Here is an 18,156-nt window from a genome sequence, read left to right on the forward strand (position 1 = left end):
TTGACGTTTCCGGTATCGTTTGTGTCTGACTGCATCCTGTTCAACCTGTTTTGATGTTACAATGTTGACATGTTTGGAGAAAAGTTTCTGCTCGATTTCCGTGCAAAGTTCAGCTCAAGTTCAGTATGAACATTTGAGAAATGGGCCAACCTCAGTGGAGAAATTGTTTATTAGAAAGTTGTTGTTGTCTCCCGCGTGGCCTCGCTTCCTCCGCTGGACGGGCATCGCGGCCCAGGGTGATTCCGGTTCGAGGAATTGGCTCTCGTGTGGTTTTGCACATGCCATTTTCCCGCTGGGAGGAAATGAGGACTGGGCTCCCGTCTGGCAATGTGACGGGAAACTTGGTGTGCCCACCGTTAAAATTATACTTTTAACACCCTTCCCCACTTTGCGTCTCCTTCACACTCTTGACGCTAGTGTGGTTGTGTGTGCGCGCGCGCGTGCACGATGGGATGCCAACTGCGTGTCGGAATGTGGTTCATCCACCCTGCTTCCGTTTGACTGTTTTCTGTCTTGTCTTGATGAAAGATGCTGAAGTGAGCACTTGTGTGTGTTGTTTTATCTGAGGTGGGATGCGGTGGGGGGGGGGCTTCGTGGCAGGAAGGAAGCTTTGCTGGAATATGATTACATCTGGGGGTAAACAGGGCAGCGAGAGGAAATGGAGCCTGGGGGCATGACAGCTTTAATGACCATGTGAGCACACACACGCGCACACACACACACATACACACGCACACACACGCACACACAGTGATGTTGACATATATATGAGCACTCCCTCATGTACACACTCAACTCCCCAAGCGCGCTCATGCTCATCTCCAAGTTTAGCATGGAAATCAAAACATCCATTCACAAGAGAAAATCCCCCAGAATGCCGAGCAATGATGCTTCTGACTTTGATTGATGAGTTTTCTGTTTTGGCGCAATGCATCATTGGATGTATTTGCTTTTATTTGGGGCCGTCAGTTTGACCTACTTCGCAAGACGCATCGAGCAGGCTACCAAATCCTGGGCTAACTTCTCCTCCCTCCACATTGCAACAAAGCAGCCAAGTCACTTTCTAGCGGATGCGCGGAAGTCGTTTCCAAACGTAGCCTGGAGAGCTGCTGAGTTTTTTCGCACAAAATGTCCGCCACAGCCTAGCAACCGGGAGCGGGAGGCATGGCAACACGGCTAATTACACCTTCCGTCTCATGGCGCCAGGACACGCCGTCACCCGCGCCGCGCCGCGCCGCGCCGTGCCTGTGACTGGCGGCTGCATTGAAGGCCCAAGACGATGCTGGGAAATGGAGTTTGTGAAGGAGCAGTGTTGAGAAAACAAACAAACAAATACCGAGAGGGCAAATGCAGGTTAATGCTTGGTATGGTTTAAAAAAATTAATTAATACTTGAAATGCTTTTCATTACACTTTTGTTGACATGTTTTAAAATATATTTTCAAAAATGCACAGAAAAATACCTAAAAAGTAACTCTTAAAAATGCTTTTTAGAACTAACACAATTACACAAAAACTAAATTAAACTAACTGTACTGTAATGTAACTAACTAACTAACTAAAATTAAATATTTTTTAAATGAAATCATGCTTAAAAACGTACTGTTGAAAGTATTGACTTTGAAACAAAACACTTAAACACAAAATTATGGATTAAAGAAGTAATGCTTGAAAAAATGCCTTTGAATTGTTTTTTTAAACACTTGCAAAGAGTAACTTTACAACATTACTTATGCTTCTAAAAAAAATTAAAATAAAAAATAAATAGGGAAGTTCGATACCAGTGCAAATACTCAAATCTTGAGTAGTCATCGATTCTGGTACCAATACCACTAGTACTTTTGACACATAACATTCACAAAAATCAACGGATAATTTTAAAGAAAAAAGTTTTCCTTAAAATTTGTATGAAATTATTATCGTTGCGAGTGCCATTACCTTGAAAAAAATTACACTTAAAAAAAAAACCTTTAAAAAAAATCAAAAAACCCATAATGCTTTAAATAAAATGAGATTATTGAATAGAATGATGTGCAAAAAAAAAAAAGGCACAAACACTTTTGGGGGGGAAAATGCTTTCGATATGATTTACATAAACATTCAACATAAACATTAAAAATTCTGAACTAAACTTTCAAGGGCAAAAAGCCTTTTGTTGTTGTCATTGTACCTAATCAAGTGTCCTAATGAGCTCGTTAAAAAGTGGGAAGGCGCCCTTATCCGTCTCTACTTCCGGCGTTTCTCACGAGGAGGAGGAGGAGGAGGAGGAGGAGGAAGGATGAGGGAAAGCGAGCGAGCAAGTGAAGGTTTCAGTTTAAAGGACGTGTGGCGGTCGCGATGGCAAGAAGGAGGAGGAGGAGGGGCTGACATTTTGAAGCTCCCGCTTTTCTTTTCTTCATGACGAGAGCATCCGAGGACGTGCAGGGAACATGCGACCGCCGGCCAGAAGAAGAGGAAGACGACCACGAAGAGGAGGCGCGCACGGGAGCGACCATGATTCCCAAGCGAGCGGCATGAAATGAGGAGGGGGCCAGAGGCCGGCGCCCCCGACCCCAGGACCGCCCTTGCGCCGAGGAGTCCCCCGAGGCCACGCCGCTGTGAGAGCGAGCATGCAGGTGCTGCAGATGGTCAAGGAGCTGGTGTCGCCGTCCAGGCGCCGGCAATCCGCTGCTGCCTTTGGAGGTGCGTGCGTGCGTGCGTGCGTGCGCCTTCTGCTCAACTTGCGTCGCCTTCCAGCTAGACGTGCAACAATCCGTTCATCATTTCCAGACCTTGTTGAACTTCAAATGGTCCAAGTCCTCGCAATTTTCACTGACGGGCGACCGCGAGAGCAGATTGATTATCTTTCCAAAGAAGGCATTTGCAAATATCTGCTTACTTTGGAAAACTATGATCAACATTTTGCCGGATTTTCTGACAGACCAAACTAAATCAGCATTCATTTATGTTATGTCAATTGAAACTCTTATCCTGTTATTGACTAAAGGCAGAGGTGGGCAATCTCGGTCCTCGAGGGCCGGAGTCCTGCAGGTTTTGGAAGTTTCTCACTTCCAACACAAGCTGATTCCAATCAACAGGATCGTTATCAGGCTTATGCAGAGCTTGTTGATGAGCTGATCATTTATCAGCTGTGTTGGAGAAGGGCAACATGCAAAACCTGCAGGACTCTGGCCCTCGATGCCCACCTCTGACTAAAGGGATGTTTATTAAAATGTGCTTCTTTTTTTTTTTTTTTTTTTCTGATTATTACAATTCAAAAAAATAATTTGTTGCAGCCCTAGTTTGAAACGCTACTTACCACCAGTTTGAGGGAATTCATTACTCATTGTTAGTGGCGGTGCATTGTGAAGTTTAAATTGTTAATGTCAAAGATTTTTCAACATCATGCGTGCGCCACCAATGCCCAGATGAATACAAAGAGCCCTGACTTTTGAACTTTGACTGCGCCTATTGGCTTGTATCTTCCGTTAAGTGTGGGGTTTTTGGGGCTAACACTCCAGTTTCTTGGGGGTGGTGAGGGGTGGAGGGTGACCTCGTGCTCGTCCCCGCAGACATGTAGTATTGTGCTAGCTAGCGTATGACACAATTGGGATGAAAACTGAAAAAAAAGAAGCTAAGGGGTCGGATTGGCACAGCCCAAGCTCCAGCTCAGACTCCAAGAAAACTGAAAAAAACGAGGAATTTATTCGAGCGCACGTATTTGCATGATGTATGAGCTTGACACAGTGGCTGCAGTTATGCTTTAGGCCAGAGGTGTCAGTCTCGAGTTTAAAAAAAAAAAGAAAAAAAGTGTCAATCCACTAGCTTGCTAGCATGGAGTGTTGACCTATGCTAGCCTGAAGGAATACACACTTTGCTGTGTTTTGCTTGCATTACTTTAGTATGTTTTCACCAGTTACGCTAGCGTCTTTGCTAGCCCTAGCATCACTTTACCTTTTTTTGTTAGCGCTAGTGTCACTTTCGCATGTTTTCTTAGATCTAGTGTTAAGTTAGCGTGTTTAATTAGGTCTAGTGTGACTTTTTTGGGTCATTGCTTGTGCATTTGTCACTTGGACACGATTTGTTAGCACTGTTCTCTAGCATTTAAGTGTAGCATAGCCTAGCCTAACCTTAGCATGTTTGTTAGCTCTGTTCTCTGGAATTACTTTAAGCTTGTTTGTTTAGCAGTAGCATCATTCTCTAGAATTGCTTTAGTATGTTTTGTTAATCTGATGTTACTTTAGTGTTAGCTGTAGCATTCGTTATCTTAGCATGGTTATTTAAAACTGGTAAGTATGTTTCATTGGCATTTTATCCTGTGTTTTAATGTGTGAATATGTAATGTCACGTGACATCTTGCTAATGTTTGGCCTCGTAGCTCATCTGCTGCAAAGCTGCGCTTCCCACATTCATGTCATAATGAGCTTTTGATGTCCTCCCTCCATCATGGCGCCGTGTGACATTTTTCATGCCGGGGCAAAAAGTGCGAAGAAACGAAATGTAGTGTTTGTGAAGGCCCGTCGTCCAACAGTGCCGACGTTGTTGTGCTGGTTTTTGTTTGGGTGGGGGAATGTCGCGAGTGGGAATGACGACGGATGCGAACAAGTGCTCACATTGTGAACGGTCGCGCTCGTCAGCGGCGGGATAGGTTGCTCGGGTGCTCGCTCTCCACGCGCGTTTCAAGGATGCGACCCCCGTCGGAAGGCTGCCAAAAAGGTAACCAGAGGAAACGTTTGAACCCCTAACCCTAATTTCAAACCCCAATTTGAAACTCTAACCCTAATTTCAAACCCTAGTTTGAAACCCTAACCCTAAAATAAAACCCTTGTTTGAAACCCCAACCATAATTTGAAACCCTAACCCTAAAGTAAAAGCCTAGTTTGAAACCTTAACCCTAGTTTGAAACTTTAATCCTATTTGGAAACCCTAATGTAAAACCCTAGTTTGAAATCCTAACCCTAACCCTAAAGTAAAACCCTAGTTTGAAACTTTAATCCTATTTGGAAACCCTAATGTAAAACCCTAGTTTGAAACCCCAACCCTAAAGTAAAATTATAGTTTGAAACCCCGACCCTAAAGTAAAATTATAGTTTGAAACCCCGACCCTAAAGTAAAATTATAGTTTGAAACCCCAACCCTAAAGTAAAACCCTAGTTTGAAACCCCAACCCTAAAGTAAAACCCTAGTTTGAAACCCCGACCCTAAAGTAAAATTATAGTTTGAAACCCCGACCCTAAAGTAAAATTATAGTTTGAAACCCCGACCCTAAAGTAAAATTATAGTTTGAAACCCCGACCCTAAAGTAAAATTATAGTTTGAAACCCCGACCCTAAAGTAAAACCCTAGTTTGAAACCCCGACCCTAAAGTAAAATTATAGTTTGAAACCCCGACCCTAAAGTAAAATTATAGTTTGAAACCCCGACCCTAAAGTAAAACCCTAGTTTGAAACCCCAACCCTAAAGTAAAACCCTAGTTTGAAACCCCAACCCTAAAGTAAAACCCTAGTTTGAAACCTTAACCCTAATCTGAAACCCTAACCCTAGTGTGAAACCCTAACCCTAATATAATACCCTAATTTGAAATCCTAACCCTAATGGAAAACCCTAATTTGAAACCCTAACCCTAATGTAAAACTTTTACATTAGGGTTTTGGGTTTGGGTTTCAAACTAGGGTTTCTCTGTGTGCCAGTTCAGGGTATACCCCCGCCTATTGCCCGAAGCCAGCTGGGATAGGCTCCAGCGACCCTTGTGAGGAAAAGCGGTTAAGAAAATGGATGGATGGATGGAGGTCAAGCATGGGCATATTATTTAGTATACTATGTTTTACTAATAATATGATTCACTCTATATTTTTTCTATTTACAATTCGGTCTGGAACAAAATAACCCCTTGTTAAACGTACATGTGAAATAGCTTTAATGACAATTTTATTATTTAAAAATATATTAATTAAAACATTATCTTCAATTTAAATGTATTCATGTTTTGTTTATTTATAAATTTGATAGGCCAGTTTATTAGTAGATTAGAGAAATTGTCAAGAGTTGGTATAATAGTGTGTGTATATATATATATTATATATATATATATATATATATATATATATATATATATATATATATATATATATATATATATATATATATATATAGGAATCAATTTTAATTGTAAAACATGTATAATAATGAGCTATCTATAAATGTATTTCTTGTGACAAATTCACTAGTTATTTAAACAGGAATGACTATATATATATATATATATATATATATATATATATATAGGGGTGAGAAATTAATGCAAGGAATTCAGTATTGCATGACTTTTGTTGTTGCTAACAGGCTAACTTGATGCTAACTGCTCATGCTAACTGCTCATTTTTGTCAAGCCAAATTGTTGTTGTGACAGCAGAAGCCGTCTTAAGTGTGACGTCACCTCACATTGGCATGTGGATAATTACACACCATTAGCTTTTCAAGCAAAGATGACGTAGTGTTAGCATCCTAATTAGCGTGTGTGTGTCTGTGACAGACTCAACTCGACTTATTTATTATTTTGCAGTATAGCGCTTTCACAACAGCTGCAGCTGTAACAAAGCACTTGGCGTAAAATGTCAACAATGCAAACGATTGTTGTTGAGTTCTGATTGCGTACTAGTTCGCAACAAACAGTGCTCTGTCATCATCATTGGAGTGCTTTGAATCTGTAAAAAAAAAAAAGGGGGGGGATTAGAGGTAAATATACAAAAATTCTCTTATGTGCTCTCATTCTTTAATTATGGAATTTTGAACAGAATTGGAGTAGGAATTGGTTTAACAGTTTAAAGTTGACAACCCCCCCAAAAGCAAAATCTTCATTTCGAGCTTTCATTTAGAAATGTTGCCGAGTTCTGTTGTGTTGTTGTGTACGCGTGCGTGTTCCACGGTCGAGTGTTTTGGGTGGCACGCCGCTTGGATTTGGTGTCCACTCAAGCAAACACAACAGCTGACAACAAAAGACAGGAAACGAGATCTCGCCTCTCGCCTGCACTCTCATTACGATTTTTTTTCTTTTTGGGTGTGTGTGTGTGTGTGTTAATTGATTGTCGTTATCGAATGCAGAAGGAGGACACGCAAGCCAACGCTTGTTATTACGATGCTTATGGTTGCTTTTTTATGACAATGATGATGAGGAGGAAATACAAATGGGACAATTTGATGCCTTTTTAGTAATTTTTCAAAGAGCTTTTTTATGGCTCTTATGTTTTAAAAATAGCACTAAGGAACTTTTCAACCATAATCAAATATTTCCATAACTCTTCTGATGAAATATGGACTTAAAACAATTTGAATGGTACCTTTGTCTTGGCCTGACAGGGGTCTGTATCGTTTTTACTGGTACTAAGCAACTTTGAGGAGGGTGGTAGGAACACTGCCACACAAAAAACGACAAATGTGCTGACTGCTTTATGGCAAACGTCACTCCCCCTTTTACCCATTCTCACTGAAGGCATCAGAACTATGACGACAACTTCGACAACTAACAAACACATTTGGAGTTATGTACTTTTAGCCCCAAAAAAAAGGTGAAAATAATAAAAAAAAATAAATAAATAATCAAATAAATAAATAGCTCTAGTAATGACTTTTGTGCACATTTGTGCCATTCTCTCGATGCGCTTCAAAAGGTCACTTGAAAGGGTTTTCCAACAGTCTTTCAGGAGTTCCTAGAGGTAAGAATGTCAAGAGTATGCAAAAAAGTAACCAGAGCAAAGGATGGCTATTTTAAAGAATCTTTAATATAAAACATGTTTTCAGTTATTTCACCTTTTTTTGTGTGTGTTACTCGACATCACTTCATACATAGTTTTGATGCCTTCAGTGAGAATCGACAAAGTAACCAGCCATGAGAATAAAGTAAATGCATTGAATAAGAAAGTGTGTCCAAACTTTTGGCCTGTACTTTGGGTCTGCAGTGGGTTAAGGGCGAACAGAACTTGAGTGTCCAGAAAGGTCAGGTGGAATTCCTGTGGTGGTCACGATGGAAACGTGGCCCAGTTTGTCCAGTTGTTTAGCAACGCTAACAAAAAAAAAACGCTACAAAAAAAGAACTCCTACTGCTGTTGGCTAAGGTTCCACTTTTACTTGGGAAGCTTCCAAACAGACCTCCACCAAGGCCCACCAACTTGAACATGTTGACCTTTTGCCTTAATTCTCCTCTGTTTGTGTTTATCAGCGTCTGACAGCGATCCGGATGCCGCCGTGAAACTGGAGCAGGAACGGGCCGAGATCGTGGCCAAATATGAAAAGGTTGGCATCCTTTTATCCACACACACACACACACACACACTTTGTCAAGGGCGTGGATGCTTCAGCTGGCGATGCAGCGACCAATCATGTTGCGATTGGCTGGTGGGCGGACTGTCTCGTGAACACTTGATTCCATTTGCCACTTGAGTTGTGAGGAAGCGTTCAAGTGGAGGAAGCTTGGCCATTATGATGTGAAGTTTGCTTGAGCAAAAAGTTGCCACCATGAAAATGTATTTTTGTCCCAGGGAAAAGAGGCCACCGTGGAACCGTGGGAGGACACCAACTTCCACTTGTACAAGGTCATCGACCGCTTTGGCTTCGTGCAGTAAGGACACACACACACACACACACACTCATTGTGTATATATCGATAGATAAATGTATACGGAAGCAGAGATGCCAAATCCAGGTCCAGAAAGTAAAAACCCTGCCACAGTTTAGCTTTAGCCTCTCGCGGTAGCTAGCTAGCTAGCACCTGGGGCTAAAGCCAAACTGTGCCAGGCAAGTTAGGTCCCTAGCAGGTAAACAAGCACCCAAGGAGCTAGCTAGGGAACTAGCTAGCTAGCACCTGGGGCTAAAGCCAAACTGTGGCAGACTAGCTAGCTCCCTAGCAGGTAGACAAGCATCTGAGGAGCTAGCTAGGCAGCTAGCTAGCTAGCTAGCACCTGGGGCTAAAGCCAAACTGTAACAGGTTAGCTAGCTCCCTAGCAGGTAAACAAGCACCTGAGGAGCTAGCTAGGGAGCTAGCTAGCTAGCTAGCACCTGGGGCTAAAGCCAAACTGTGACAGGCAAGTTAGGTCCCTAGCAGGTAAACAAGCACCCAAGGAGCTAGCTAGGGAACTAGCTAGCTAGCACCTGGGGCTAAAGCCAAACTGTGGCAGACTAGCTAGCTCCCTAGCAGGTAGACAAGCACCTGAGCAGCTAGCTAGGCAGCTAGCTAGCACCTGGGGCTAAAGCCAAACTGTGGCAGGGTTTATTTACTTCCTGGACGTGGATTTGCCACCTCTGTACAGAAGGATAAATGTCTTTTGTTGTTGTTGTCTTAAGTGAGAACGAGCTTCCATCCTACGACTCGGTGGAGGAAAAGGTAGTCCATCTTGTTTTCTCTCCAGCACATCATCAAAATGACGACTGAGCCGTTTTGAATGTCGTTTGCAGCACAAGCACACAGAACTGGAGCGGACCTCCAAGTGGCTGAAGATGCTGAAGAGTTGGGACAAATACAAGAACAGTGAAAAGGTGATTGTGTCTCATTATTTTGGTGTTCATCTAACAAAAGTCTCACACCAGTTGGTTTTTGGCCCCACCCAGCTCGTGCGGAGGATCTACAAGGGAATCCCGTTGCAGCTGCGGGGAGAAGTCTGGTCCCTGCTGCTGGACATTCCCAAAATCAAGGAGGAGAAGAAGGACTTCTACGAGGTGGGAACGGCATGTGTTTGTTTTCCGCACGCACGTCATGACTTTGGTGTTGCTTTTGGCGTCTCTCCAGAAGCTGAAGGCCCGAGCCAAGGGTTTGTCTCCGGACATTCGCCAAATCGACCTGGACGTGAACCGAACCTACAGAGATCACATCATGTTCATGCATCGCTACGACGTCAAGTGGGTTCAAACGTGCCACCTTTTGCTCGTCGCGCCACCAAGTCCAGTGTGTCAAAGTCGCCATCGTTTGTTTCTCTCTGCAGGCAGCAGGCGCTGTTCCACGTTCTGACGGCGTACTCCATGTACAACATGGTGAGTCTTGTGGCAAAGTCTCTTGAGCGAACCACGTTGTGACGCGCGCGTTTGCAGGAGGTGGGCTACTGCCAGGGCATGAGTCAGATCACGGCGCTGCTGCTCATCTACATGAACGAGGAAGACGCCTTCTGGGCTTTGGTCAGGCTGCTGTCGGGACACAAGCACGCCATGCACGGTGGGGACGCGCCAGCACCTCCATCGGGGCCACCCCCGACCCGCTCAGGGTTCTAATCCTCCCGTCGGCCGGCGCTTTTTCCCGCAGGCTTTTTCGTCCCCGGCTTCCCCAAGCTGATGCGCTTCCAGGAGCACCACGACCGAATCCTGAAGAAGATGATGCCCAAGCTCAAGCATCACCTGGTGAGCGCCACACCTGCGAAGCGGACCTTGGAAACTCGCTTGCCGAGATCCTCGTCGTTTTGGAAATTTGACTCATGACGTTTGACAGCCACGAGTAGAGTCTGCCATCTTGCTTTGAAGTCTTGTCATCCATGAAAGCCTTGCTCATGGCTTGTGTCTCCTGTAGGACAGCCAAGAGGTTCTGACCAGCCTGTACACCATGAAGTGGTTCTTCCAGTGTTTCCTGGACCGAGTGAGCGCTTCGCAAAACACACATTTGATGTTTTGACCAAAGTGTAAATAAATATCTGCACGTCTTTCTTTTGTCATTCCAGACTCCCTTCACGCTCACGCTCAGGATTTGGGACATCTACATCCTGGAGGGCGAGAGAATTCTTCCCGCCATGTCCTACACTGTCCTCAAACTGCACAAGAGTGAGTCCACGAAGTGTCATCGCTGGCAACCAGAGATGAACAAATGAGCAGTAATGGGGGTGTGGGCACATTTGCAACGTGCGCTATAAGCTGAGCTGCGTTGTCCCCAGAGCACCTGCTGAAGTTGTCCATGGAGGAGCTGGTGGACTTCCTGCAGGTGACGTTGTCCAAAAATTTCTTTTTCGAGGACGACGTTGTGGTGGAGCAGCTGCAGGCCTCCGTGGCCGAGCTCCGAAGGGCCAAGCTGGAGATGCCCGCGCCAGGTATTGCTTTTTTTTGCCGCCGCGCAGAAGTTCAAGTACAGTCGACCCCCGTTGAGCGCACGGCTGCGTTCCCGGTGAGGAAAAAAAAGAGAAAGACGCTAGCACGTCTCAAATCTGTGATATTAGCACTCTTATACCAGGACTCCGTTCCAGTCTGCGCTCATTCTTTACTATCCGGCAGCGTCCGGATCGAGTACTCAGAAGCCACGTAATCAATTGGATCATATTTTCTCATAGATACTCTTGATGATTATTGTTCTTTGTATGGATATTATAACTTGTTTAAGTTTCTTCTAACATTTAATACTAAAAAACAAATAATGAAAGTATTCATTATTCGTGCTGATATCGTATCGGATTAAGTCAAAGAAGTGGAATAAATATTATCGGGATTATCATCTGAAGTCTGCTATCTTAATGCAAACATGTCATGCAAAATGCCATAGACAGGCTAACTGAAATTAGCATCGACGGTGCACTAATTCTAACCTTTAAGAACAATTATAATTTGAACAGTATACTGTTAAAAAAAAAAAAAAAAAGATGGTTTGAAAATGTGCGACGTGGCGGGGGTTCACTGTCGCACTTCTCACTTGTCTTCTGCTTAACCTTCCTCTTTTCTTCCTCTTCTTCCGAACAAACGTTAGTCAAGCACTACAAAAAGGTGGCGATGAGTGCGGGCCACATTCGCTCCTACAACACGAACCGGTGGGATTTCCTGTCTCACTCTCTCTCCGCCTGCCCCTCTTCCTCCCTCTCTCTCTCTCTTTCTCATGTCCATCCATCCGTCCTGCTGTCTGTCGCTTGTCTGTCCAGCGCTCGGTCAGGTCGCTCCTGACGTCTTTCTTTTTGTGTGGAGCCCCGCCATTGGCCAACGCTGTCCTTTTCTTCTACTAAACGGCAGGAAGAGCAAAAATCGTCCAGTTGAATTTTTGACAATTCAGCATTCGAAGCCCCTTTGACTTGGAAACACGACATTTGGTAGACATGTCCAAGCACATACAGTATAAATGTATACAATATGTACATAAATGAACATGTATACATCCTAATAATTGATATTATTTTGGAAATGAAGTTGGAAATATTTTGAATTAATAATAAATCCAAATCATTTGAAGTTCTTTTATCAGTTTTAATCTTGCTGCTTTTGCTGAGTTTTGTCGAGGTGCCGTTCGAGAACCGGTATTTTATGCAGGTCATTTTAGGCCAATACCCAGAGATCCTTGCGCTCCAGAATTGTTTTTGAAAATTCAGCTGCTGAAGCCAGTTTCACATAGCAAGATGAAATTTGACAAATGTGAGGAGACCAACAAAAAAAGTCGGCCGTTTTGGTTTGAAAATTCAGCCCTTTGCAGAGCAACATGTGCTTGTATTTAACAATATGCTTCCTGCAGCCGCCGCCTCGTCATCGGACTCTGGCGGTCCCGTTCCCTGCCGAAGCCCCTCGGGCCGCCTTCCAAAGAATTCCTCTCAAAGTGTCTTTGAGTTTTGATGTGTTTTATGTGTCATCCTGAATGTAAAACTGTCCTTCTTTGGCAGTGGAATTGCATGACTTCATGTGCCCGTTGTGACGTGACTGCACCGCCCCCTTCAAAAAATGACTTTGCTTTCCCGCGGGTTCCACGTTGGGCTTCTCCTGAAGTTGCCCCGTTTGTTGTCTTGCAGGTCAAGATGAGGAGTTCCCCAAGAAGCCTCTCGGGCAGCTTCCCGAGCTGGCGGTGAAGCACGTGGGCAACGGCCAGAGCCACGCCGAGCTGGCCGAGCCCCCCAAGCCGTCCACTCCGGTACCGGGCGGTCGTCCCCCGAGTCGGTTACGCCGGGACTCGCTGGACAAGTCCATGAGCCAGCGCAAGGCCGCCGACACCGGAGACGGTCACCTGAAGTTGGCCTCCAATGGGCAGCACTTGCCAGAACGAGGGGCGACGCCCACCCTCAGGCCGCAGCGGTACGGTGTTGCCAACCACAACTCCAACAGCGCCGCTCACCGAGATGTCGGGCCTCGCTGGTTCAAGCCCTCCGAGACCAAGTTGGAAGCAGCCAAAGCCATGGCGGCCCGGGAGGACCAGCAGAACCGAGTGGTTGCGGCGGCCCCCTCATCCGGCCAGGATGATGCGCAACAGGCCGAGCACCGGCAGCGATCCAAGGGCTCGGTTCCAGGCGCCAACCGCGGTTCCAATGCCTCCCAGTACGACAACGTACCGGGACTACCGGAGCCGGAGTTTGAGATCCTGGAGCTGGAGAGACCCCCGACCAGGATGGGGACTCCTCAAAGTGAGACGCCAGCGTACGGCGTGGCGGCCGGCGTTCCCGGGTATGGCGGGAATATGTTCTCGCCGCCGTCTGGGTCCAGGATGCCCTCCCACCTTCCACCACTGTCATTTGCCCACCATCATCATCCATTGGGGGTCCAGACCAACTTCCCCGGGAACCAAAACCACTACTACCAGGCACCTGCTCAGGTCCCCGTCTTCCACCCAGGGTTCCGACACTACGACATGGCGACTGGGGATCAAACCAGGCGGCCGCCAAACAACATCTCCCCGGAGCGGGCGCTCATGAACTACTTTGCAACTCACCGCAGGGAGCCGCCGCCCAACCGTCGCAGTCCGAGACCGCCCCCCTTGCAGCTGGAACCCCAGGGGAGCGCCACCCCCATCTACCTGCAAAAGCTCACCTCCACCGCACAGGTCCACGCCCCTTTGGACTCCAGGTTGGAGGGGCGAGCCCCTCGGCCCCAGTGGGGCCCGGAGGAAGCGCAGCCAGCGCCGCAGTCCCCGGGCGGGATGCCGCGCTCGCCCAGTTTCCAGAGAGCCCAGATGTCTCCCGTGGAGGTGTTTGAGTTCCCGGCCGACGGTGGCGGGACGCGGCAGCCCGCCGCGCGCCAACAGCTCCCCCGGCTGTTCGGAGGAGCGCACTACAGGCACGCGCAGGAGGCCTTCGCCCTGCAGGAGTCCATGCTGCTCTGACCGCACCGGCAGCCGCGTGGAAAGCTGCTCAAGGACTCGTTGTGCAATTCAGTGCGCTCGTAGAACAACCGTTTGCTACTCGTGACGTCATTTTCACTACTGACTTGGGCATAAAAGTTCGAAGGTCATGTCAGGCATGCCAGCCTCTCACCTTTTTACTCATCACTTGCAACAGGGAATCTCAAGCTTCAAAAAAGAAAGGCTGAAGAGTTTTATTTTTGGATGTTCCAGTACTTTTGGAGAGGCAGCAAATATATATATTTTACAGTCAGATATCTACTGTACCATTTTTATTTTTTTTCGTTAATAGAGTTGAGTTGAGAGAGATGAAAAGTGGCTTTCAGTCTATTTTTGTTACTAGTAAAAGTTGACACTAGAGCTCAGTTAACACTTGTGAAGATTTATTTGCGAGCAAAGGAAATAACTCAAGTAACCGACGACTCACTGGATATCTTTGGCATTTTCAAGCACCTCCGTTTGGGCCGTTCATTGTTATTTAATTACAATGGCTCAGTTTCAGGGACGAGGTTAACCCTGTTTAATTGAAGTGCAATGCTTTTGTTTTTTGTTTTTACTACTATGAGTACTGTACCGTGAGGCCGGTGTCCATTTGTTGTTAATTAGAATACACAAATGTAATTTGTGAGGGCTAATATTTTGTTTTGTATCTGATGGCTTCACTACATTTGTAATGTAACTTGGATGCCATGTTTTTTGTTTTTGTATTGTTTGTCTTCAAGATGCTCTTATCTTAACTCAGACGAGTTGCATTAAAGGTTTGTGTCAACACTGTCAAGTGGATTACTGTTCATAAACATGAAATGTCTTCTTTCTGCTGTGTTGCTGATTTGACATCAGTGCTGGGCGATAGGACGATATTTATTATGAAGGCGATTGAAAACGATCGGGTCATTTTCTTTCTATCGTCATTTGTCACTTACAGCAAAAAAGCAACAACAAAAAATAACCAAAAAAAAGTGACGGACGAGAGCATTCATTCTACATGTTTGCTTCACCTGTGTGCCACCAGGTGGCAGCCTAAACAAGGACATGGCAGTGGATTATACATGGATGGCATGCATAAACCTAACATCCCTCCATTATCTGAACCGCTTGTAATCAATGAAAATTAATAGAATATGAGGTGGGTAAATGCAAATAACCAATAGTACAACTACTTTGAAAAACGAAAATAACAAACCCATACTTATTAAAAAACGTTTTTTTTAAGCCCACTTCAAAGCATCCTGGGTAGTCAGGCACCACTTCCGTGTGGCCGCAAACATTTCCCGCCAAAGACTTCTTCGGAACAGCTCTGCTGCGTCTATCGGAGGCTATCGCCACCTTGTGGCAAGAAAACCGCATGTATAGAGAACATAAACTGCCAAAATTAAAAAAATACGTCAATCGGTTAATAAATTAACTACCAAAAGTGGGGGAAACACGAATATAAAAAATATAATTCAAAAATTAAACACTAAAAATAAACAAAGGCGTGTTTTTTTTTTAACAACCATGTATATCTTGTTTGTGAATGCTTTTAAATATTGTGTGAGAAGTTGCCATGTGTGTGAAATGTTCTATAATAAATTAAGTTGCCTAAAATATTGCTTCTCAAAAAAGATTTCTCACATTTCTATGGGTTGGCATCATGTGGGAAGAAAAAAAAAACTCCAGTGAAACGAGGCTCAAACACAATGCAAAATTTTAATAATGAAGACAAAACAAAACTGTTTTTAAAAAAATGAAAAAAGATGACCGGATGAAAAAAATATATATAAGAAATGATGTGGAGCTATCCCAGTTTTTGTCATGTGTAATCATTCAGTGTTCCTTGTGGTCTCCGTCTTCCTCCAGTTTCCTGATCTCCATCTTGAGGTGGTTGATGTTTTCTCTGCTGGCCTTCAGCTTGTCTTTCAGCTCTGTGATCTCCTGACTGGTTCTCTTTTTGGCCGCCTCCATTTTCTCCTTGGTCCTCTGCTCCAGCTCGCCGACTGAGCGGGCCCAGATCGCGCACACGTCAAAAACGCAATATTGTTGCAACAAACGCGTGTGTGTTGGCGTGCACGTACACTCTGTCTCGTGCTTGTAAGCGCCTAGCGTGAGTTGCCTGGAGGTGGTCAGGAGCTGCTGCATCATGGCCGTCGGATCCTGGAAGATCTGGTTAAAAGATGGGAGACGACACGGTTCGGCATTCGCTGATTATTCCGCAGGGCTGAGCTTTAACGTTCGCCAATGGCCACTAAAAATCGCGTCGGGCGAACTCGATTTAAGGTAACATTCCTTTACCACCACCTTGTGGCACCAATAGGCCATTGCAAACTTTTTTGGGATGGGTGTCAAATGACTCCATGAGACATTTGAGGCTCACCATTTCATCATAGAATTCCGACACCACTGTTTTCTTGGGCATGGCGCTGGAATCAGACTGGAAGAGCTTCAATAGATGGTAGAGAGTCACCTAAGGAAAAAAAAAAAACATTTCAGAACCCTTGCAGTGCACTCGTGTGTATGTTGAAGTTGTTGGCCCTCACTGATCTCTCATTGGGGTCGATGAATACGATCTTGATGGTGATCTCAAACTCCCCCCAGCCTGTCTCTGTGATCTCGTAGGGAGGCTTCGTCACCACTGATGGGAAGACAGTTAAAAAATATATATTTAAAAAAAAAAACACTCACTTACTTACCAAGTTATCAAGTCAAACATAACCCAAATATCAATTTTAGACACATCAACGAACCTCTGAGTGGGTTTCCATAACTCTCGTGCAGTTTGAATTGAATCTTCTTTACATAGGCTGACATATCCTATTGAAAAGCAAGCATAACACGCTTGTTTACTACATCAAAGGGAAAATAATCCTGCAGTGAATTCTGCTATGCAATCTTGCCTCATTTCTGTATGGTTTCACATAAACAGACCACTGGTGAGTGTGCCCATCTTCCTCTCGCTTCTTCCCAAAGTAGCGAGCGACGTTTCCGAACACGATCGGCTTCACAATCGTTACTCCCTGCAAACATGCAACACAACAAATACAAACACAACAAATGCAAACAAAAGTCCGCCTGGAATGAATACAATGAGACGGCGAGATGCTTCTTTACCTTCACCCGCCCACCGGAATCTGGACCGAATTCTGTCATCTTTTTGAACATATTACGCAGGGAATGACGTTAAGTTGACGCCCTGAAAACCGTTTAAATGGATGTTTTTGTTCTGCGAAGGCGGAGGACATTTGTGAAGCTTGCCATTTATTCAGTTCTTGTCAACATAAACAGAGAGTAGCTACCGGAAGTGCAACCTGTTTTGATGTCCGGCGTCCGCTGGAAACACGCGAACGAAATTCCTCGTTTACCAGCGTCGCCGATATCGCCTGATTTTATTTATTTTAAAGAAGTCGTTTTCATGTTAATTTGATTTTCTAAGGGAACAAACGGTAACGTGAGTCTATTTACTAAAATGTGCATCCAATTTCCGAAGAAACGGAAGTGTAACCTGTTTACAAAAATGTCGTCGATGATGACGCCAACTACAAATGTTCCGCACTCATGGGTAGCAGGTGAGGGGTCCATAAAAATGTTTTAAATTGAACTTTTAAAGCCAGCACGCGAGAAAAGAGCTTTACAATACTTTCATTTAATAAAGTGCTCATCTACTTCTGGACGAAGCTGAAACGCAGTTTTGAGTTAGCTGGCCGAAGCCCGCGAGGACCCAATGTAATATTAAAAATAAAAAACTATCACTTTGCAACCATAAAAAATGTACTTACCAGTTCGATTTTAAAATGTCATCATCCCACTTAATAAATGCAGCGTTTAACGACTAAAAAAAAAGACGTGAAAAGCAGTCACACATTTCACAACTCAATCAGTAAAACTTTCAAAATAAAAAAAAAAAGGCCACAAAAAAATTTAATTTATAAATTTTATTGATGGCTAGGGTGATCTTACCACAAAAGCAGCGGCACAGGTAATTCATAAGAATAAAGTTCAAAATGGCTTCTGCATTAATTAGAGTCGCAGTTGTCATTGAATTAGATTGGATCAAACGCTGCTTTACAGCGATCACTTCATTTTCATGATTAAATGAAAACACATTTGATAGTATTGCTTTGCAAGGTTACATTCAACTGTCCACTCTTCCATTCAATT

The 18,156-nt window shown here is 44.6% G+C and overlaps 2 protein-coding genes across 3 annotated transcripts; one reads left to right on the top strand and one right to left on the bottom strand.

Moving 5' to 3' along the window:
* Positions 1-2,275: 2,275 nt before the first annotated feature.
* usp6nl (USP6 N-terminal like) lies at positions 2,276-14,796 on the top strand. Of its 2 annotated transcripts, XM_077544220.1 has the most exons (14): positions 2,276-2,681; positions 8,194-8,267; positions 8,513-8,592; positions 9,315-9,354; positions 9,426-9,506; positions 9,579-9,686; positions 9,757-9,866; positions 9,950-9,998; positions 10,056-10,176; positions 10,264-10,358; positions 10,525-10,590; positions 10,673-10,772; positions 10,883-11,035; positions 12,704-14,796. In XM_077544220.1, exons 1-14 carry the CDS (start codon positions 2,609-2,611, stop codon positions 14,002-14,004), a joined length of 2,451 nt encoding a protein of 816 aa, XP_077400346.1. In that variant the 5' UTR covers positions 2,276-2,608; the 3' UTR covers positions 14,005-14,796. The 2 variants fall into 2 exon arrangements, with proteins under 2 accessions (XP_077400346.1, XP_077400348.1); XM_077544222.1 differs by lacking the exons at positions 2,276-2,681; positions 8,194-8,267; positions 8,513-8,592 and adding an exon at positions 8,638-9,029 and having other exon boundaries at positions 9,212-9,354.
* Positions 14,797-15,692: 896 nt separating this feature from the next.
* Positions 15,693-17,800, bottom strand: yeats4 (YEATS domain containing 4). Its single transcript, XM_077544379.1, has 7 exons — positions 17,110-17,800; positions 16,896-17,015; positions 16,746-16,812; positions 16,539-16,633; positions 16,376-16,465; positions 16,077-16,164; positions 15,693-15,998 (listed from the first exon to the last, which is right to left on the bottom strand). The coding sequence occupies exons 1-7, from the start codon at positions 17,158-17,160 to the stop codon at positions 15,829-15,831; spliced, it is 681 nt and encodes a 226-aa protein (XP_077400505.1). The 5' UTR covers positions 17,161-17,800; the 3' UTR covers positions 15,693-15,828.
* Positions 17,801-18,156: the final 356 nt, after the last annotated feature.

The sequence above is a fragment of the Vanacampus margaritifer genome, chromosome 15 (genome assembly GCF_051991255.1).
Source record: "Vanacampus margaritifer isolate UIUO_Vmar chromosome 15, RoL_Vmar_1.0, whole genome shotgun sequence".
NCBI lineage: Eukaryota > Metazoa > Chordata > Actinopteri > Syngnathiformes > Syngnathidae > Vanacampus > Vanacampus margaritifer.

Coding starts and splice junctions, on each gene's coding strand:
- usp6nl (XM_077544220.1), top strand. CDS start 2,609: ATGCAGGTGCTGCAGATGGTCAAGGAGCTGGTGTCGCCGTCCAGGCGC. Junction 2,682..8,193: donor ATCCGCTGCTGCCTTTGGAG/GTGCGTGCGTGC, acceptor TGTGTTTATCAG/CGTCTGACAGCGATCCGGAT. Junction 11,036..12,703: donor GCTGGAGATGCCCGCGCCAG/GTATTGCTTTTT, acceptor GTTGTCTTGCAG/GTCAAGATGAGGAGTTCCCC.
- yeats4 (XM_077544379.1), bottom strand. CDS start 17,160: ATGTTCAAAAAGATGACAGAATTCGGTCCAGATTCCGGTGGGCGGGTG. Junction 16,466..16,538: donor TCGACCCCAATGAGAGATCA/GTGAGGGCCAAC, acceptor TTTTTTCCTTAG/GTGACTCTCTACCATCTATT. Junction 16,165..16,375: donor CGGAATTCTATGATGAAATG/GTGAGCCTCAAA, acceptor TCTTTTAACCAG/ATCTTCCAGGATCCGACGGC.